The sequence below is a fragment of the Oncorhynchus keta genome, chromosome 21 (assembly GCF_023373465.1).
Source record: "Oncorhynchus keta strain PuntledgeMale-10-30-2019 chromosome 21, Oket_V2, whole genome shotgun sequence".
Classification (NCBI taxonomy): Eukaryota; Metazoa; Chordata; class Actinopteri; order Salmoniformes; family Salmonidae; genus Oncorhynchus; species Oncorhynchus keta.
In genome coordinates this window covers 19,386,424-19,409,527 of record NC_068441.1, presented here as the reverse complement: position 1 = coordinate 19,409,527, position 23,104 = coordinate 19,386,424, and the positions used below count along the sequence as shown (strand labels likewise).

General features: G+C 42.0%; 1 protein-coding gene across 1 annotated transcript; it reads left to right on the top strand.

The window, feature by feature from the left end:
* Window positions 1-9,755: 9,755 nt before the first annotated feature.
* On the top strand, window positions 9,756-17,221 carry LOC118400228 (ERBB receptor feedback inhibitor 1-like). Its single transcript, XM_035796878.2, has 4 exons — window positions 9,756-9,950; window positions 12,677-12,877; window positions 13,490-13,572; window positions 14,007-17,221. The coding sequence occupies exons 2-4, from the start codon at window positions 12,726-12,728 to the stop codon at window positions 15,155-15,157; spliced, it is 1,386 nt and encodes a 461-aa protein (XP_035652771.1). The 5' UTR covers window positions 9,756-9,950; window positions 12,677-12,725; the 3' UTR covers window positions 15,158-17,221.
* Window positions 17,222-23,104: the final 5,883 nt, after the last annotated feature.

Here is a 23,104-nt window from a genome sequence, read left to right as displayed (position 1 = left end):
AAGATTCCAGCTTCCAGGAATCTATGCTTAGCGGCATGTCTGTGTGTGCTTTTTATTTTTGGACTAAGTGTACATTTGGTGTGTACAGTGTGTCTGTTATTTTGCTCTATGGTAACTGAGCTGTGCCCTGTGGAAACCTCCCACACGCCCACACCTCCAGGCATCAGAGGAGAGGCCCAGTGTGTTTGAGCCAGAGTAGGGCCAGGCAGGGCGGCTCAGTTCCCCGGCTGGTCTACTTCCTGCCAGGGACCACGAGGCTCATGTCTAAAGTTGTTTAATTTACAGGACTGCCAAGTCCTTACTTCCATATCACAGGAGGTTGGTGGCACCTTAATTGGGGAGGATGGGCTTGTGGCAATGGCTGGCGCGGAATTTTGGAATGGTATTAAATACAGCAAACACATGGTTTCCATGTGTTTGATGCCATTCACTCCGTTCTAGCCATTATTGAGAGCTGTTCTACCCTCACCAGCCTCCACTGTCCCATATTTCAAACTGGTTTTAAAGCAAAGCACCTACCTTTGGTGATAGGGGCCAGATGTGTTTGTTTCACTGTCTGTTTCACGCTTGCACAGGCAGCATACTGTATCATCCAATCCACATTTAGTGGGCTGTATATAGCATTGATATTGTCTGGCACATGACAAAATAACAAAAGAGCCTCTAAAAAACAAAGCATTTTCTGTACTGTTTCATGCTTCAGCTGGTAAAAAGTTATGGTAGGGTATTGGTTAATTAAGAAGCACATAAAATGATTACTGTATTTTTCATCCAACTCTTTTGTTACATAATAAAAAAAGAAGATGCATATCAACAACAACCCAGAGATAATGGGTGATAACTGCAGTCCTTCTCTGCCTGGCTTGACAATTCTGAGGTATCCATACTAAATTCAGCAAAAAAAGGACCCTGTCTTCAAAAGATCATTCGTAAAAATCCAAATATCTTCACAGATCTTCATTGTAAATGGTTTAAACACTGTTTTCTATGCTTGTTCAATGAACCATAAACAATTAATGAACATGCACCTGTGGAACGGTCGTTAAGACACTAACAGCTTACAGAGGTAGGCAATTTAGGTCACAGCTATGAAACTTAGGACACTAAAGAGGCCTTTCTACTGACTCTGAAAATACCAAAAGAGGTTCCCTGCTCATCTGCGTGAACGCACCTTAGGCATGCTGCAAGGAGGCATGTGGACTGCAGATGTGGCCAGGGCAATAAATTGCAATGTCCGCACTGTGAGACGCCTAAGACAGCACTACAGGGAGACAGGATGGACAGCTGATCGTCCTCGCGGTGGCAGAACACGTGTAACAACACCTACACAGGATTTGTACATCCGAACACCTGCGGGACAGGTACAGGATGGCAACAACAACTGCCCGAGTTACACCAGGAACGCACAATCCCTCCATCAGTGCTCAGACTGTCCGCAATAGGCTGAGAAAGGCCTGACTAAGGGCTTGTAGGCCTGTTGTAAGGCAGGTCCTCACCAGACATCACCGGCAATAACGTTGCCTATGGGCACAAACCCACTGTTGCTGGACCAGACAGGACTGGCAAAAAGTGCTCTTCACTGATGAGTCGCAGTTTTGACTCACAAGGGGTGATGGTCGGATTCGCATTTATCGTCGAAGGTCTGAGCATTACACCGAGGCCTGTACTCTGGAGCAGGATCGATTTGGAGGAGGAGGGACCGTCATGGTCTGGGGTGGTCACAGCATCATCGGACTGAGCTTGTTGTCATTGCAGGCAATCTCAAAGCTGTGCGCTACAGAGAAGATATACTTCTCCCTCATGTGGTACCCTTCCTGCAGGCTCATCCTGACATGAGCCTCCAGCATGACAATGCCACCAGCCATACTGCTCGTTCTGTTCGTGATTTCCTGCAAGACAGAAATGTCAGTGTTCTGTCATGGCCAGCGAAGAGCCCGGATCTCAATCCCATTGAGCACGTCTGGGACCTGTTGGATCGGAGGGTGAGGGCTAGAGCCATTCCCTCCCCAGAAAGGTCCGGGAATTTGCAGGTGACCTTGGTGAAAGAGTTTAATTTACAGGCCCGCCAGGGCTGACCATAAAGGCTATTATGGCACAGATTTGGCTGTTCATCTATATTGGCTTTCAGCATGTGACCCTTTGTTTCATTGTCTCCTTTCCCTCATGATTGGGTTCAGTACGAGACCGCGCATCACAAACCCTCTCTGGAACACGCTCTTCCCCCTGAATGAATGCATCCACACAGCCTTACCGCTGTACATGGATGGAAAATGAGAGTAGGGCCGTGACAACATGCTCCTGAGCCCGTACGCCTACCCATTAAGAAGTCCAGTGAGCACTGAGCCAAAGCAACTCCAGTGTCAGGAATTAATGTGGATGCAGCCCTGCATCAGATAAGGTAGCCTCTCTGACTTCACAAGAGGGCTTCATTTCAGTGGAGAATGGAACAAAAGCAGTCCTGACAAGGCACATACTCTACCCTGGATGAGTCAGACACTGTCATCAGGCATGCCGGCCGGCCCCAGCCCAGCACACACCAACTCACATCGGCTATGATATGTCAAGTGAACAATCTCATGCTTCAGATATGTTCCTATTCTTTAGGAACATGTGTTTTTCTCCCCACAGGGGAATGTCAAGCTCATTGCTGTTCTAACCTTGAGGTTATTGATCTCTCCCTCAGTCCATTAGCTCTGCCCCTTTGAAGGTATGTGCTCTCCCACTCCCTAATGGAGAGAACATCTGAAATCTTTATCAGTGGCACAAGGAGTAGGGGCCCTAGTGTGTGTCTGTGTTTACTATATCTCCCCTGAGAGGGCATGAATCAGGAAGCCAGGAGAGAGCTGACTCTCCTAGCTATCAGATCTTGCTTTAGATTAATAGATCGCCACATTAGCAAAGCCTTGACCTCAACCTCAGAAGACTGCCATGGGAAACACAGAAAAACCTGGAATACTCATTGGCTGCATGCCAGGAACTCCTGGGTTAACCATTACAACACGTAAATGTTATAACCGTAAAGTGTTAGTGAGAACATGTTTAGATTAGGGAGTAATAGATGAACAATACGATTGCATTTTTAAATGCTATTGAAATAAATGTTCGATCATCTTCGACAGCCTGTAAAACATACTGAATAACCCATAACATGTGGGTACAAGGTAGGCCTACTATTGTAAAAGTGTGGCTATTAGGTCAAACTTCTCTGGAAACAAGGCCTGCTAGGGATATACTTCCGTCTGTGTCAGTGAATCTTAGGGAATTCCTTTGGTTTTGCTGTGAGCTCAGTTGACTGTGAACCAGAGGACTGACAGCTTCTCCCCAGAAGAAACATTTAGGTAGTAACATCATCAGACACACTGGACTGTGTGAATCTAGCAGGAAGACCACAGGCGAGGTGACAGGATGCACGCTTCACCCTAGTCATTATCACTCCAACCCCCAACTATCCCAACAGTGTAGTGCAGACAGGTGGCTTATACAGTAGAATGATGGATGCTCCTTTGTATAAATCGAAAAAGAAGAAAAGACAGTACTGTCTGTGGAGGCGTGTTTATGGGTGTGTTGAAGCCCAGAGGTCATTATACCCCCAACGGTTAAACCACATTAAAACACACAAAAACACACACACATACACACACTCATATAACACACACACACAGTTGGAAGACAGCATACAGTAGTACTGTAATTTAATGCATATCTCAAAGAGAAACTACTCATTTTGCGTACCTTTCTTCTGTCACCAAGACCATTCTCTACCCACCACTTTCTAATAGCAGGCTGTGCCAGCACTCGTAGAGCTCAACATAATGGTGAAGAATGATGCAATGGGTGAGTCGCCCTTACTACTTTTAATCCTACTAAAATGGAAGTACCGTAGAAGTCACTGCTGTGGTGGCGTACTCTGAAATTCCTCCGTTTCCCAGAAAGGAAGTGATTAATATCAGAGGCAGCTGGAGGATTCCTGAATGCGTGGTTTGGATAATGGCTAGAAGTGTTGTAATATGGTCATATTTACATTTTAGTGAGAGATGACAGCCTATTACAGGCTGTTGCCTGGGGACTTGTGTTATGTTTCCAAGGCAGAGGCTTGAAATTGTCTGTGTGGGTCTGAGCAGAGCCACTCTCCTGCCAAGATACATGAGAGGAGATGTCTCAGAGTCCGTCTCATCCAGGGATCTGGATCCCCCATCTGAACTGACTGAGCCCAATAATATGCTTCAGATTGGCCCTAGACTTGCTAGTTTCTTATCACTTTTTACTACTGTAAATGTTGGAAAAAACATTGATGTCCCTTCATTTATGAAAATACTTTACAAGAGAAATAGGACAATAACTATGTATGGGCATGACAATGTGTAGGTCTACTAATGTATGCAGTTCATTCCCTCTTACTACCATAGCAAAACTTCCCAGCTTGCCACAATAACGAAACATTATTTTTACATCATCCTACTATTCGTGTCCAATGACACCATTTCTGCTATTCCAAGTGAACTTCAAACTTACAGTGAAAATACACGTATGCAACAGGATTACCGCAACAGGTAGTTCATCAACCTAATGACCTCCATAGTGGATGAGTCATTTCCAGCTATGTTTTCTCTTTCTCTTCTATCTGGCACACCCCACCCTTCCTGCTGGAAAGAAAGCCATAATCATCAGCTGTGAGAATGTAACATCATACCACATAAATATCCTGGTGTTGGAAAGGTTGAATGATAATGGCAAATACCCTCAGGTTGAAAGAAAAGCAGGTAGGTATGAGTTCTGGCATACTTGAAGAGGATACAGCAGGGGATTTAACCTGAGCCATCAAAAACTATATGACAGACCCTTAGAGTAAAGTAATGTATTTTCTCTTGTGTAAACCTGATAGAGGAGTCCTGTGTTTGGGTGTAAGACATGTTGAGTGCCTGTAGCTTTGTCAGTACTTTTTTCATAAACTGTCCCAAGCCCTCACTTCTCTGTGAATGTGTTGCCTGCCTGCCTTCCTGTCCGCCTGACTGACTTTATAAGGAACATCCTGTGTGGTGACATCAGGCACGCACCAGAGTGAAGAGGACGGCTCTGTTAGGGGAGGAAGCAGTGGTGGGAGAGGAGAGGGGCGGGGCATGTGGTTATAATACTCAGCACACAGAGTTCTCAAGTCAATCCTATCCATTCACATCATCTTTCCAATCATAGTATTTTCCCATTTCATTCTCTTACACAGTAACATGCTTCTTCTCTAATGTGAATACAAAATCACTGTAAATAGGTAATGGCAACAAAAGCTGGCAAAATAAAGAAAGCAATACGTATTGATTTATGCAGTTGCACAGACATCACAAGCAACACACAGCTACCAAGCTCACCTTCCGATCCACAAACACCCATGCGGTGATCTGTTCTCACAAACCCACCATTCTTCCCCTTGAACAAGGCACTTAACCCTCATTTGCTCCTGGGATGCTGTACTACTATGGCTGACCCTGTAAAACAACACATTTCAGTTCACCTATCTGGTTTAGGTGACAATTCAACCTTTTTTGAAATGATTATTAAAGGGGATTAGAGCGAGCCTGGTCCATCCAGGGTAACATATCTAACGATAAGCCTGTTAGGTCCGGGGCCAAAGCTTTGGGGATTTACCAAGTCAAGCAACAAGCACACTCTGTTCCCACCAACCACCTCCAGTTTCTGCCTCTATTTATTTAGCACTTCACTTGTTTCTAGTCATTGTATGGCTATGTTTGGTTAGCATACATAGCTGTAGCTAGTTAGTTTAACCTAGTTAGGTTGAAGGGACACACACAATGCTTTTAATGGCTAATAATGATAATAATAATTTGGTGGGTGCTTATATTTGTCATATTTCACACATGTAAACGTGTATATTAGTATGCATGTGTTAATAAAAAGTGTTGTTTTTTTCTTTCCCAACCCATAAGACACCCTCGGAGAGCAGGGTCACGGCCAGGGTCTGTTATTAGCAGTGTTGGGGAGTAGTGAACTACATGTAGTTCAACTATTCATTCAAAAACATTTTGAAGTAGCTTGGTGGTAGTTTAACGACATTCAGATCTAGGTAGTGTTTTCAGTAGTTGATTACTTTTTTTGCCATGTAGCAGTGTAGCTAAATACTGGTTACAATGTGTGTTCCAGCACACATTGTAACAGACATAGTGTGAATCATTTTGTAAAATAAATAAGTAATACCAAATACACAGTTGTTGAAGGGTTTTGATACAGTGTCATAATTGTGTAAAACATAAACAGTGTCATGAGGTCATAGCTTTTTCCAACAAGTCCATTATAATTCATTCACATCTAATTTGACTCTATAGTATCAGACTTGAGTGACTGGCATGGGACATTATGACAAGAGTAAAGTCTATAAAGACTGTTGTTCCATCATCTGAGCTGCCCAGCCACTTCTGACAAACACAGAGCAGGTCCCAGGTAAATAAAAATGTCCCACCAAGATCAGATAAGGAGCAGTAGCCAGACAATGTGGGCACCATTCAGTTACCATGCAAGAGAAAATACTGCAGAGATTAGAGTGTTTCTGTGGTGTGTTTGCTGTGCCTGCCTTGTTATCTCCCCTGGAGCCATCCCCATTACCCACTCCTTTTCACTCCTTCTCTCTGTCTCCCTTCAGCCTTGTGTGTGAGTGTTTTACATGAACTGTGTCTGTTCTACTGAGTCTATGTGGAAACAATAAAGCGCAGCTACAACTGTGTTGATGGAGGTAATGGTACCTACACAGTGTAACTAACAGAGGTATCCCTTACGCCAAAAACACATGTTTTTATGTGATCATGTGACCATATGTGAAGTTAATGTGATAACATGTGACAACATGTAAAGCAACATGTAATAACATGAAACTACACATCCGAAAACATGTGATCACATGTGAAGTGTTCCAAAAACATGTTTTCACCTGATGATTCGTGTGATTTTCCATATATGAAATCATGTGGTTTTTCTGTAATGGATATATGTATGTGTGTGTCATATTCTCTGAATGCAGTTGTGTTCAGTCTAGGGTCCTCAAACAACCTCTCTCTGCCCAGCCAGTGTGGCGCCACAAGAGGCTGTGAGTCCAGAACAGCTTGTTAAATCCATACCTGAGATTCTAACAGGAATGACCTCATCTTTATTCTGTCATACAACATGCAGTTTAGTGAACTCACTGTACAAAATATATATTCTCTCCTCTCTCCAGTCCAACTAATACAAGAGTGTAGGACTATGGGCTCCAAATGCAACAATGTGTGCTGTGTTTATTTGTTATTGATAAGCACTATGAACACGTACTCCCTGCATAATCTGTAACAATTAAAACACTGCAACACCCAATATGCAATGTGCAACACTCAAGTACTGTAGATTAAACTGACTTGTGTTATATCAGATGATAATGTCTTGTACAATAAAGCAATGGCACAATGTTTCCCCATGTTTACCAACTGTTTACTAATGGCACAATGTTTCCCCATGTTTACCAACTGTTTACTAATGGCACAATGTTTCCCCATGTTTACCAACTGTTTACTAATGGCACAATGTTTCCCCATGTTTACCAACTGTTTACTAATGGCACAATGTTTCCCCATGTTTACCAACTGTTTACTAATGGCACAATGTTTCCCCATGTTTACCAACTGTTTACTAATGACACAATGTTTACCCATGTTTACCAACTGTTTACTAATGGCACAATGTTTCCCCATGTTTACCAACTGTTTACCAATGACACAATGTTTACCCATATTTACCAACTGTTTACTAATGGCACAATGTTTACCAATGACACAATGTTTACCCATGTTTACCAACTGTTTACCGATGTTTACCAACTGTTTACTCATGGCACAATGTTTACCCATGTTTACCAACTGTTTACTAATGGCACAATGTTTACCAATGACACAATGTTTACCCATGTTTACCAACTGTTTACTAATGGCACAATGTTTACCAATGTTTACCAATGACACAATGTTTACCAACTGTTTACCGATGTTTACCAATGTTTACCAATGTTTACCAATGACACAATGTTTACCCATGTTTCCAACTGTTTACCAACTGTTTACCAATGTTTACCAACTGTTTACCGATGTTTACCAATGTTTACCAATGACACAATGTTTACCAATGTTTACCAATGACACAATGTTTACCCATGTTTACCAACTGTTTACCAACTGTTTACCAATGTTTACCAAATGTTTACCAATGTTTACCAATGTTTACCAATGTTTACCAATGACACAATGTTTACCAATGTTTACCAATGACACAATGTTGACCCATGTTTACCAACTGTTTACCAATGTTTACCAATGACACAATGTTTACCAATATTTACCAATGACACAATGTTTACCCATGTTTACCAACTGTTTACCAACTGTTTACCAATGTTTACCAATGACACAATGTTTACCAATATTTACCAATGACACAATGTTTACCCATGTTTACCAATGACACAATGTTTACCAATGTTTACCAATGACACAATGTTTACCAATGTTTACCAACTGTTTACCTATGTTTACCAATGTTTACCAATGTTTACCAATGTTTACCAATGTTCACCAATGACACAATGTTTACCAATGTTTACCAATGACACAATGTTGACCCATGTTTACCAACTGTTTACCAATGTTCACCAATGACACAATGTTTACCAATGTTTACCAATGACACAATGTTTACCAATGTTTACCAACTGTTTACCAATGTTTACCAATGTTTACCAATGTTTACCAATGTTTACCAATTTACCAATGAACAATGTTTACCAATGTTTACCAATGACACAATGTTGACCCATGTTTACCAACTGTTTACCAATGTTCACCAATGACACAATGTTTACCAATGTTTACCAATGTTTACCAATGACACAATGTTTACCAATGACACAATGTTTACCAATGTTTACCAATGTTTACCAATGTTTACCAATGACACAATGTTTACCAATGTTTACCAACTGTTTACCAATGACACAATGTTTACCAATGTTTACCAATGTTTACCAATGACACAATGTTTACCAATGTTTACCAATGTTTACCAATGTTCACCAATGACACAATGTTTACCAATGTTTACCAACTGTTTACCAATGACACAATGTTGACCCATGTTTACCAACTGTTTACCAATGTTTACCAATGTTTACCAATGACACAATGTTGACCCATGTTTACCAACTGTTTACCAATGTTTACCAATGTTTACCAATGACACAATGTTTACCAATATTTACCAATGACACAATGTTTACCCATGTTTACCAACTGTTTACCAACTGTTTACCAATGTTTACCAACTGTTTACCAATGTTGACCCATGTTTACGATGTTTACCAATGTTTACCAATGACACAATGTTTACCAATGTTTACCAATGACACAATGTTTACCAATATTTACCAATGACACAATGTTTACCCATGTTTACCAAATGTTTACCAACTGTTTACCAATGTTTATTACATCATAAAATATCTGTAAATCTATTACTCCTAGTGTAGCCTGTAAAACACATATAACCCCCTATAAATCCTTTTAAGTATACATTATTAATGTAAAGTGAAACCATAAAATATTCATGAATGTAGTCTACTGTGCAGGTGCTGTGTGTACAAGCCTTTAAATTGAAAGCTATGTCTTTAAGAGCTGAGTGAAAGGCGGAGCCAGAGTGTTCTTGTGTTGTGTGGTGGAGCTTAAAAGAACATCGCTCACAACAATAGTATTGAGAACCCTCCCAGAACACAGTAGTTATAGTGGAAAATGTGCTGTCCTTTATTTCGCTCAGTGTCATAGAAGACTGAAGCTTCTAGATTGGCCCAACTAATGTCTACAGCAAAACAGGGGAACTAGAACTGTCGACAATAGAGGATTATCAACGGTTGGAGAAAACTGCGAGGTTGTAAGGTGAGCTCTAAAAACTTGGTTTGACGTGACATGTAGCTACTATACATTTTTGGTGTGTTTATGACGACAGCAGTGATTGATTCATTCCCTCTTATATTCCAGCCGATACATTGTGTCATACATTGTATCCCCCTGGTATATCTTTATATTATCTTTAATATCGCTATCATTATGCCTCTCATACTTAAGTCAATATGTTAAACCGTAAGCAATTTAAAGTTGGAACAAGTATGGTTAACATTTTAATGGCATAAGAATGAAGATAAGATGGATCCTTATTTGAGATCGGGAAACGTATATTATGGAGTGAGTCACCTTGGAAAGCTCTTACAATCGATTCTGTATAGCGATGGGGTGTGCGCGCTGTTTGCTTGTAGCACAGGTAGAGCGAGTATGGTTGCTCGGAAACCGCTGCAGGGGTGTTATAGGTGGAGTGTGAACTTAAACGTGTTGCTGTGCCCAATGTGTCACGAGCTATAGTAAGGTATGTTCGAAATGGCACCCAATTACATAGAGCAAAAGTAGTACACTGCGAGGAAAAATGTGATGTCAGACTTGCACAAAGGGGTTAATATTGTTGGTGTGTAGGTACATAGTGTGTATGTAACACCAGACCTCTTGGCCTGGAGTGACTGTGCTGAGCTCTAGGTCTTGGTGTTTTGCTGGTAGGCTATGCATGTCAGATTCTCATCACAAATGTGATTACCACATGTCTTCCCACACAACAAAAAACTATATGTTCTCTGAAAAAAATTGCCTGCAATGTTCCCATTCATTATTTTCTCGAGCTACCCATTTGTTTAATCCTGTTTCCTCTAAATACACTCCATGTAGACTATGGTTAGCTGCTGCCTAACTATTTGTGCACCTCTTGCCAGAGGAAGCACAAGCCCCTAGGTGTTCATTATTGAGGATCAAGTTGCTTCCTATCACCTCTGAATCAAATCCAGGGCCCTAGGCAAGGGTGGAGAGATGCCATGGTGGACAATTTTGCCCGAGCTGACATCCTGGGCATTCTGTGGTTCCAGAACTTTGTTTCTGAATGACCATCAGTCTGGGCAACATGTCAATTTATCCATTCTCTAGACCTGCCATGATGTGTTTTCACATCCTGATGATTAGTGTTTGAAGATAGATATAGAGTATATTATTGTTCTGGTCATGCATTTGTTGTTCATACAATGCAGAACACAGTGGATGAACTGCTTTACATGGTATAGACTTCTGTGAAGTGGTCTCCAAAATTTGGGCAGAGATGACCCCCCCCCCCAGGTCAGGTCTAGCCCACATGTTACGACTCTACTCAAAGGATGTCTGGGGCTATGGTGGGATGCACTCACTCCCCTCTTCTTCTGGCCACAGGCTCCTAATTAAAATGAATGCCACATGTCTATGGTCCATACAAAAAATGTCAGGGTGTCATGTAGGCATGACTATTACTGGTCTGGCCTGGGATGAATGTTGTCCTGAAGACAGACTACATTGGAATGTTACTTAATATGCTGCTGTACCAAACAGTGCCATTTAAATGAGCACATCAAGAAAGTAAGACTACTTTGCAGGGTATGTGAAATCCGATACGCCTGGATTTTGGCACATCTGTAAAACAAGGTATCACAATTATTTGTTCCACAGATGTGACTTGATTTCCTCCTCCTGATCCATGCTTGCATTGTTAACTCAGCCCTGACATGACAGGAACATCCAGGCCATCTGACATATCTCTGGTTACAGGAACAGTCCTGTCTAAAAGAGATCTGCAGTGAACTATACCTGCCTACTGCGGTGCAATCAACACTGCTGTTGTATAAAGACACTGTCAGTGTTTTTTGGGTTTAGTTTAAAGCTCAGGCTTTTTTCCCTAACTGACATAAGATCCAGTATAAAGGACTTAACACTTTACTTAAAGCCAATAGGTATACTGCATGTAGTAATGATCTATTATTAAAAGGCTTATCATATCCTATTTCGAAGCTGCAGTTTTTGAACCAACTGTAAATTGCTGTTTAGGCTAGACATCATTATTACATGATGCTAAGACATTTTATGTGAGTATACATGCTTCTAAAAGTCTTGCAAGGCGTTATAGCCACATCATCAAAACACATTATACCTGTGTTATGTTTATTAACAAGAACATTCATGTCACTAGCAGTGTTCCTCTTTTGTGTTCTGTTTCCTCAGTGTGAGAAAATGAGTTTTTTTTTGTAGTTTGTCTGTACTGTGTATAGCATGTACATGTTGTCTGTAGCAACTAAAGAGAGCATTGTGTGACATGGCGCTCTCTGTCCTGAGGGTGTGTAGGGGCACAAGTGTCTTAAAGTCCCATCAACCTGAACATTTGTCATTCCACAGCCAGAGGAGCCAAGGATAATGTTTCTCCATGTTCTTTTTAACACTCCGGTAGTGGTTTTGAGGCACAAGGCCACAGGTCTTTAATTAGTGAGAGAGGGAATGCTAGCAGCTCTGGAAAAAAAGAAAGGAGGGCCATCTTTTGGGGCTCCCGTCAGGCTTTCTTTCTACTACATGGAGAAAGCTTTTAGGTTCTGATATTCAATGCAAAATACAACACCAGAGGACACTCGTCATCAGAGGATTGTGTCTCATGTTGGTGGAAATTTGTCAATGAGCAAAATGGATCATATCTAACCGTACTTTTATAACTGTCTTCTGCCTCGAACCCTGTTCACTTTCACTCATGTTCCTGTCTCTTGGCTGTGTTACAGGTCCAGAAGTAGCAGCCAGCCGGGGCTAGCCAAGCGTTTCCTGGCTTTGATGCGACTCGATTGTGCCTGGAGTATGTCCACAGCGGGCCTGACTGCCCAGGAGATCTGTTTACCCACAGACAGCCCCTTCCTGCGGGCTAGTCACTGTCTCAGCATGGCTGGAGCCAAGCCCTCATGGAGCCAACACCATGAGCTGGACAAGTAAGTCTGCTGCATGCAGGGTTGGAGTAACTGACGACATGTATTCAGTTACATGTAATCTCATTACAAAAAAATCTATTTTATCAGTTACGTTACCAGCAAAAAATATTATAATCAGATTCCAGATGCTTTTGAAACTGGATTACCTCTTGGATTACTTTTCAATTAAAAAAGGATGGTTGCAAAAAAATGTATTAACACCTTTCTGTTTTCTCAATGACATTCAATTCTGCATTGAAAAGAATCTTAAGTTTGTTAAACCTGAGCAAGTCTGACTACAAGTCAGTGACCACTATGATGACACACAAGTGTTTGATGGATCCTTTGTCTTCTAATGCCTCTAAAGGGAAAGTAATCCAAAAGTAACAAAGTAATCTGTTTGTTACTGAGTTTGGGTAATCCAAAAGAGATGTTACTGACTGCAATTCTGGACAGGTAACAAGCAAATGTAGCCTACCCAACCCTGCTCACGTCTGTTCCCCTGTTACTAGAATATGATTTGTATTACAGTTAATATTTTACCAAGGGTATTCCTGCAGGGATGGTTGGAATTATTTTAACTACATGCAGATTGGACAATTACTCAACAATGTGCGTCATGTCATTTTACAGTTTGTACTTCAGTATGGATGCAGCACCCACGGAATACAACTTTCAATTTCAGCAGCAGGTGCCACCATCGCTCAATTCTGAGAGTGAGTACTGGACCCAGCCACTGTAGATTCTATTTCTATGTTACCAACCACCACTTACACCCACAAGCCTTCCTTTTGCCCTCTGCCTTCTACACAGCCTTACAAGGAGGGATTTAATACTATGCCTCTGAGCCAACTGGTCAATGTTTACTGGGAGGTTTTCCTGTTTCTATAAGATTAGAAAGCCCGAATGGCTGCCAAGGGCCTGGCCTGCTCTAAATATATCCTGGGGAATGTTTAACAAAACCCTGAGAGGAGAACTGCTTTCAAGTAATTGCAGTGTGCCTCTGACCTCCACTCTTTCGGGAAACTTCTAACCTAGGGAGCCTGGCGAAAGTTAATTAGTGATTTACCAAGGTTATAATTGTTCTCTGGTCATTACCAAATGTCGAAATTGGTTTTCTAACCACCTTATCTCCTCTCTACCTCTATAGGACAGAAACATAGCCCTGGTGCACAGCGGTTACCCTCAAAGAAGTCCCGTCCCACCCATCTGTCCCTGTCATCCAGCGCTGAGCCCTCCACCCCGAGCCCTGCTGAGGATGACCAGGTGGTCCCGTCCTTCCAGAGGTTGTCTGTGTACGAACGCTGCAGTCCCCCACACACACCTAGCCGGGGGGCCAAGCCCCTGCCCCCTCTCCCTGGGCGGGGAGACCTTTCCTCTGACCAGGCCATGGACAATGAGGTGGAGTTCTTCACCAGTTCAGATGACAGCCATTGCTTGGTTCCTGAGCAGTGTCCCCCTAAACCCTCTGCCTCCCGCTACGGAGCCCCCAGCCGCAGGAGTTTCAGGCACTGTGGACAAATTAACTATGCCTACTTTGAGGGGCCAGTGGGGCAGCAGAGACCACAGGAACGGCAGGAGCAGCAGCGGATACAGGAGCAGCAGCGGATACAGGAGCAGCAGCGACAACAGGAGCAACAACAAAGATTGGAGCAGGTAGAGCAACAGCCATTGGAGCAACCACTGTATCCCAGACAGCAGGACCGAGCCCAGAGGAAGCTGCGGCGCTCTCATTCCGGCCCTGCTGGCTCCTTCAACAAGCCCACGTCGCTGCGCATGCCCTGTCACCACCGCCACACTCAGGGCATGGACAAGCCAGAGGTTCCCCCCCGCATGCCCATCCCCCCACGGCCCATCAAGACTGCAGACTACCGCCGCTGGTCAGCCGAGGTGTCCTCTGGGGCCTACAGTGATGAGGACAAGCCCCCAAAGGTTCCCCCAAGGGACCCTTTGTTGTCTCAAGGCAGCTCCCGTACCCCAAGCCCCAAGAGCCTCCCCTCATACCTCAACGGTGTTATGCCTCCCACGCAGAGCTTTGCCCCAGACCCTAAGTACGTGAGGCGAGGTTTACAGAGGCAGAACAGCGAGGGGTCTCCCTGCATCCTGCCGGTCATGGAGAACGGCATGAAGGCCAGCACCACACACTACTTCCTGCTTCCACAGAGGCCTGCCTACCTAGACAAACCTTACTTGGAGAAGTTTATCCGGGATATGGACTGCCCAGAAGGTCGCAATAGAGGGGCTTCAGACCCAGAGTGGGATTGTCAGACCAGGAGGAAAGCACAGGTGGATTTAGTTTGAGCTGGAGGAGACAAGTTGGGGAAGGCCTCCACTGGACACGAGCAAACCTCTGGGCACAAAGTGCCTCAGGACACTGAAGCCTTCAAACGTTTACTGCTGCTTTGACACTGACGACGTTGGTAGTTTTACCTCAGTATTCTAAAAACATAGGGGTTTTGATATACCATTTAGAGTTACTGGGACATTTGGAATTGCAATCAAAACACATGAGCTAAACGTTGTCTAACTATTGTGTGTTTGGGGGGGGGTGATATTTAACCATTTTAGAGTGATTATTTTTTTAATATGATTTGTCAGTACATTATGTACATGTTTTGCTGATACAGTGGTTCAGTTTTAGGGTATAAGCAGGACTTGTGCCTCCATGTTCTCAGTGTTGTGTGTCTCACAGGTAGAGGACATTTTGTGAGTTGTATATTGTGTTTTGATATTGCTTATGTGTCTCAGAACTTAGGGACAAAGGGTCAGTAAAGCAATTATTATCTTGTGTTGAATCTATGAAGTCTAAAGATCCCAATGTATTTAAACACTTTTAAATGAAGGATTCCCCACCCTAACTCCTATTTTGTATAAGCATGGAAATAGGAATGCACATGTCCTGTCTTGTTGATATTTCAGTCTTACTCAGACCACTATGTTTTTGGATGACTGTGTGTTCCCTCACTGGATGTACAACTCTGTACCAGTTGGGGCTGTGGAATATTGGTATGCATGTATCCAGTGGGATGTCTAGGGCAGCTTATACATTGTTACGCGTGTGTTTGTTTTCTCTGCTGTTTTTGTGTGACTTTTCTACCATATTGTAGAAAATTAGGTTAACAATATTTGTTACTGTTCTCTGCCTGTTTTTCATCACTGCAACTGTGTATTTTGACGCAAAGTGTATCCTCCCTAACCCCTATATTACTTTCATTCTCTGGAATTTTTTGTTGAACATGAATGTATGCTTGTCTCAACTGAATTGTATCAAACTGTGTGGGGAGCTCAGTAGTTGGTCAAGCTGTGAGTCAATGTGTGGAACTAACTGCCTTCAATACAACCCCCTCAGAATACAGGGTAGCCTAGTGGTTAGAGTGTTGGACTAGTAAGCGGAAGGTTGCGAGTTCAAACCCCCGAGCTGACAAGGTACAAATCTGTCATTCTGCCCCTGAACAGGCAGTTAACCCACTGTTCCTAGGCTGTCATTGAAAATAAGAATTTGTTCTTACTTGACTTGCCTGGCTAATGAAACAACTAAATATTATTACCCAACAGTTTGTGGACTGTAATCCTAAAATAATTAGAATTGAAGAATAAATTCACTGAAACATTGCCAAATATTTCTCAATCCCTTATGACAATCAAACCACTACTTTACTCAGTCAATATACCACGTTTTAGAATTTTAAAACACAATCAGACCTTTCATTATATATATATATATACACACACACACAAGTGATCATGGATCACAGATGTTGGGCACACGTGATAACATAGACCTCTATTATGCAGACTGTGTGGGGCTTGACTACCTGACACAGACTTTCCTGTTCTGCTTGTGCATTCCTGCCTGACGTGACTGCAGTGGGTGTAGTCCAGAGACTTTGGCTGCTGGCGGCCAGGAAACAATATAGATTTTATTGTTATAGATTATTCAAGCTCCATCGTGATGACATAGTAAATGTAGCAAGTGTGTGGAAGTAATCCTGGATATAAAACACCGTGTTCCAATCCATATCAGATTAGCTCTAAAGTCAAATGGTCACTTCAGTACATTTTCCCTCCAGGGCAAAGTGAAAAAACCTAGAAGAGGCCATGTTTTTTTTATATTTAATGTATAAGAAATTGTTTACATTGTACACTGTTATTTAACCTATTCCCATGTCTTATCGGAAACAATGAAATCAAATGAAGACTTTAGTACATTGAGAATTTACATTATCTGCTGTGGTGAAACTAATGCACTGGGAGTAAAGAACTGTATGCTGTGTCACAGTATTTAACATAATTCCACTTGTCATTGTGAATAGTTGATCGTGTATCAGTCTTTTAAAGGAGAAAATAAAATGACTTATTTATGAATCGGTCTTCTGTATTCTGTTAGTTGCATGTGTTGAATGGTGTGAGATGAACTCTGATTCAGCTGTTGTTGGGCCTGTTATATCACCCTCATGCAGCGCCTCATTACAGCTGGCTGCAGTCCAAACACAAAGCAGAGTTACTTAGACAGACAGGTATACATTACCTTCCCCTTCCTGGTTGAAAGAATGACTCTTTTCCCCCCTGGCTACCTGTTGAGCAACTCCGAGGCTAGGTGTCCTGGTGGCTCAGGTCTTCGGTGCTTCATGTTTCACTGTGGGAGTCCATAGCTTGAATGTTGACTGGAAGAGTTATTTTAATTGAACATATTTGTCAGTGCAGTCAATAATTTATAAGACCACTAAACACAGAGCAGAAGGACTGAAATGATTAGTTAGTGAGTCCAGACTTGACCCAAGTTGTCAAGAATCCACACTAGAGGAAGGTTTTTGTTTATCATTCTACAGTACACCTGTCAATCAACTGATCAATGCATCCCACTTCATGCTTTAGGCCTATTAATAAGGTGGTAATACAAGACCATTCCGGATGTTCATTGTCATAGTGACAACTGCAAATAATACTTAACTGTACAGTACCAGTTCAAGGGTTTTTCTTTATTTTTTACTATTTTCTACATTTTAGAATAATAGTGAAGAAATCAAAACTATGAAATAACACATATGGAATCATGTAGTAACCCAAAAAATGTTAAACAAATCAAAACATATTTTATATTTCAGATTCTTCAAAGTAGCCTTACTTTGCCTTGATGACAGCTTTGCACACTTGGCATTCTCTCAAGTTTCATGAGGTAGTCACCTGGAATCTAAAATATATTTTGATTTGTTTAACACTTGTTTGGATACTACATGATTCCATACATGTTATTTCCTAGTTTTGTGGCGCAGCGGTCTAAGGCACTGCATCTCAGTGCTAGAGGCGTCACTACAGACCCTGGTTCGATTCCAGGCTGTATCACAACCGGACATTATTGGGATTCCCATATGGCGTCGCACATTTGGCCCAGCGTCGTCCGTGTTAGGGTTTGTCCGGGGTAGGCCGACATTGTAAATAAGAATTTGTTCTTAATTAAGGATCGGCGTTCTGTCAACGGGACAGTTGTAAGTCATGCAGTGCGTTATGTCAAGATCCCAGATTTTAGAGAAACAACAAATGTTGGTATATATAAGTGTCTTATGTCGGCTAAAATATTAAATTCTTGTTCATTTAACTGCAGTGTCCAATTTACAATAGCTATTACTGTGAAAAAAATGCCATGCTATTGTTTGAGGAGAGCTCCTAACAACAAAACACTTTTTTCACCACGATAGGTTTGATAAATTCCCTACTGAAGGTGAAATGTGTATTTACATTCTGAAATCTTGCTCTGATTTTCATCCAAAGGGTCCCAGAGATAACATGAAGTGTCATTTTGTTAGATAAAATCATTTTTCATATCCTAAAAAGGTCCATATAGCATGCACGGTCGATTTGCAAAGAAAGTGAAAATCTCACCCTAAACGTTGTTTGAACAAGTCAAATCACATTTGTATGTATTCCCCATAGATCCTAGAAGGTAACAAGACTTCACTATATCATTAGGGGTGTAGTATATCGTATAGGATACCATATTTGGTCAGAAAGCAATGCCTTCATGGCACGCTGATGTCGTTGGAGGCCATCACTTTAACAACTGTATCTTTGTCAAATAAGCACCAATCGGGGTCAACCAAAGCTAGATAGATAGCCAATGAGCTGGGCTTTATGGGAGTATCCGGAAACCATGTATATGTCGTAAAATGTAGCTACTAACCTTGTACGACAACATGCCTTTTCATTTTGGACAAAAATTATGAAGTTATGAAAACTGGTTGTTTTGCAAATGTTGAACTTGTAATATAGCTACTAATACTTGTAAAGCTAAATCAAAGTCCAAGTATGCAGATTTGACAATATTCTTACAGAAAAAAATGTCATATGAATGTGAATGTCTCCTTCACGATTTGCCCAAATGTACCTTGGGACTTCACACTAAAAGTATTGTAGTTCACTCATACTTCAAGTTATCCATCTGACACTTTGCACATACACTGCTCCCATCTTGTGGACACTATTGGAATTACAGCCAGAGTGATGGCTAGAACTTTGACCTTTCTCTTGTATTTCAAAGAAGGTGGTAGAAAAAGACTGGTTGTTTTTTCTTTGTATTTTCTTCTACCGGATCTATTGTGTTATACTCTCCTACAGTCACATTTCCACAAACTTCAAAGTTTTTCCTTTCAAATGGTACCAAGAATATGCATATCCTTGCTTCAGGGCCTGAGCTACAGGCAGTTAGATTTGGGTATGTCATTTTGGCGAAAAAAAAATTTAAAAGGAGGTTATCCCTAAATTAACTGACTTGCCTAGTTAAATAAAGATTAAATAAATACAAACATTATAATAATGGCCAGTGTTGGAGAAGCTACTCTTAAAATATAGTTGACCAAGCTACCATTTACTTGGTCCTTCTGTAGTTCAGTTGGTAGAGCATGGCGCTTGTAACGCCAGGGTAGTGGGTTCAATTCCCGGGACCATTCCCGGGACCACCCATACGTAGAATGTATGCACACATGACTGTAAGTCGCTTTGGATAAAAGCGTCTGCTAAATGGCATATATTATTATTATATATTACTTCAAACTAGAAGAAGTAAAGCTACCCCTGAAAAAGTTGCTCACTACATCCAAATTGCAAGATCATATCACTCTGTAATCAAATGTTAACAAAATGTGTAATTTATCCTTTTAAACACAAAAAGGATCTTAAGAGTAAAATTAGGCAGGTCTGAAGCTGAAAAAGAAAGGACATTCTTGCCTACTTCACCCATATTTTATTTTATTTTTCCAAAAGAAGCAGTGTGTGGTTCCAGTAGTTAGCTACACCTCTACATGGCAAAAAAAGTAATGTCCTGTGCAACTATCTGCAATGCATCAGTGCAAAAATGTTATTGTAATATACAGGTCACTGAGGCAGGGATGCGGGTAGAAGAACCACATTTATCTGGTGTCATGGCTCAAGTACAAGCACAGATGATCACATGTAGTAATTAGTAACAGCACCACCCTCATCCAAATGTTGCTTTTTTCTTCACAACATAATGAACATCACAATTGTCATCACATTGTTATTATTGTCAATTCAATTTCTTATTTTGTCTTGAATTAGAGAGAAGACGAGTAGGTGGCCAGTGCAATGCAATAAACTTTGAATTATAAACACTATGACAGATTTTTTTTTCAGTCTCTTTTTTCAGTTTTTCAGTATAGTCTTTTGAAAACTGGTGTTTTGGCATTCTGGTAGGTCTTCCATAACGAGTTGATTTCACTGGTGTGTCAGTGGTTACTTTGTTGCTTCCCACTGTTTGTTTTGATGTTGTTGGAGCTGGAGAACACACAGGTTTTCTTCCATGATGACACTTGTTTCATGTTCTCTTTCCACAGGAAGAGGCAAGTCTTTTATGGTTTCTGAGTGCATCTTGGTGTGTTGTTTCATATGTTTTTAACAGGTGTCCCGCTCCTTCTGCAGATTCTCTCATTTTGTGTTTGTACAATTGTCACGTTGTGGCCCTTTTGAGGTGTATACTGTGGCTCCCCCCTCTCTCACATCAGGTTTTACAACGGTCATAAATTCCTGCTAGAATCTCTCTCTTCGCTGCCATGGAGTATGGCGGGAGAGAGCCTATGGAGAACAAAGAGCTTGTCTTTAGAAACTCATAATCCCCAAAATGGGAGAATTAAACAATATTTCTATTTTTGAGACTGTGGGAATGGTCCGTGGACAGTTAAGGGTCAGTCATGTCAAGCGTGTTTCCTTTGGTGATCTCATGAAGGACAGGAAACACACAGAACTATATCAAATCTAATCTAATTTTATTTGTCACATACACATGGTTAGCAGATGTTAATGCGAGTGTAGCGAAATGCTTGTGCTTCTAGTTCCGACAATGCAGTAATAACCAACAAGTGATCTAACTAACAATTTCAAAACTACTGTCTTATACACACAAGTGTAGGGGGATAAAGAATATGTACATAAAGATATATGAATGAGTGATGGTACAGAGCGGCATAGGCAAGATACAGTAGATGGTATCGAGTACAGTATATACATATGAGATGAGTATGTAAACAAAGTGGCATAGTTAAAGTGGCTAGTGATACATGTATTACATAAAGATACATTAGATGATATAGAGTACAGTATATACGTATACATATGAGATGAATAATGTAGGGTATGTAAACATTATATTAGGTAGCATTGTTTAAAGTGGCTAGTGATATATTTTACTTCATTTCCCATCAATTCCCTTTATTAAAGTGGCTGGAGTTGAGTCAGTGTGTTGGCAGCAGCCACTCAATGTTAGTGGTGGCTGTTTAACAGTCTGATGGCCTTGAGATAGAAGCTGTTTTTTAGTCTCTCGGTCCCAGCTTTGATGCACCTGTACTGACCTCGCCTTCTGGATGATAGCAGGGTGAACAGGCAGTGGCTCGGGTGGTTGTTGTCCTTGATGATCTTTATGGCCTTCCTGTAACATCGGGTGGTGTAGGTGTCCTGGAGGGCAGGTAGTTTGCCCCCGGTGATGTGTTGTGCAGACCTCACTACCTTACGGTTGTGGGTGGAGCAGTTGCCATACCAGGCGGTGATACAGCCCGCCAGGATGCTCTCGATTGTGCATCTGTAGAAGTTTATGAGTGCTTTTGGTGACAAGCCGAATTTCTTCAGCCTCCTGAGGTTGAAGAGGCGCTGCTGTGCCTTCTTCACAATGTCTGTGTGGGTGGACCAATTCAGTTTGTCTGTGATGTGTATGCCGAGGAACTTAAAACTTACTACCCTCTCCACTACTGTTCCATCGATGTGGATAGGGGGGTGTTCCCTCTGCTGTTGTCTGAAGTCGACAATCATCTCCTTAGTTTTGTTGACGTTGAGTGTGATGTTATTTTCCTGACACCACACTCCAAGGGCCCTCACCTCCTCCCTGTAGGCCGTCTCGTCGTTGTTGGTAATCACTGTTGTGTCGTCCGCAAACTTGATGATTGAGTTGGAGGCGTGCGTCGCCACGCAGTCGTGGGTGAACAGGGAGTACAGGAGAGGGCTCAGAACGCACCCTTGTGGGGCCCCAGTGTTGAGGATCAACGGGGTGGAGATGTTGTTGCCTACCCTCACCACCTGGGGGCGGCCCGTCAGGAAATCCAGTACCCAGTTGCACAGGGCGGAGTCGAGACCCAGGCTCCCGAGCTTGATGACGAACTTGGAGGGTACTATGGTGTTAAATGCCGAGCTGTAGTCGATGAACAGCATTCTCACATAGGTATTCTTCTTGTCCAGATGGGTTAGGGCAATGGTGGCCCTCTTGAAGCATGTGGGAACAGCAGACTGGGATAGGGATTGATTGAATATGTCCGTAAACACACCAGCCAGCTGGTCTGCGCATGCTCTGAGGACGCGGCTGGGGATGCCGTCTGGGCCTGCAGACTTGCGAGGGTTAACACGTTTAAATGTTTTACTCACCTCGGCTGCAGTGAAGGAGAGGCCGCATGTTTTGGTTGCAGGCCGTGTTAATAATAATCTTAATATCTCTTAATGTGTCCATTTCCCAGCTGTCAGGTTTACTTCTGAATGTTGTATAAGATGGATGAATAAGTATTTTTTTTTAATTAAAAAGATAACAATGTGAATTTTATGGTAACTTATGAACAGTCAGTAGCCATGACCATGAGATGGCCACTTTTCTCAAAAGTATAAAAGCCTCCGTGATGCAATTCACACCAGACCACGCAAACCATGGTGTAAGCTAAGGTTGCAAATGGTTGAATTTCTAAGACCAGAAAATATGAAGCG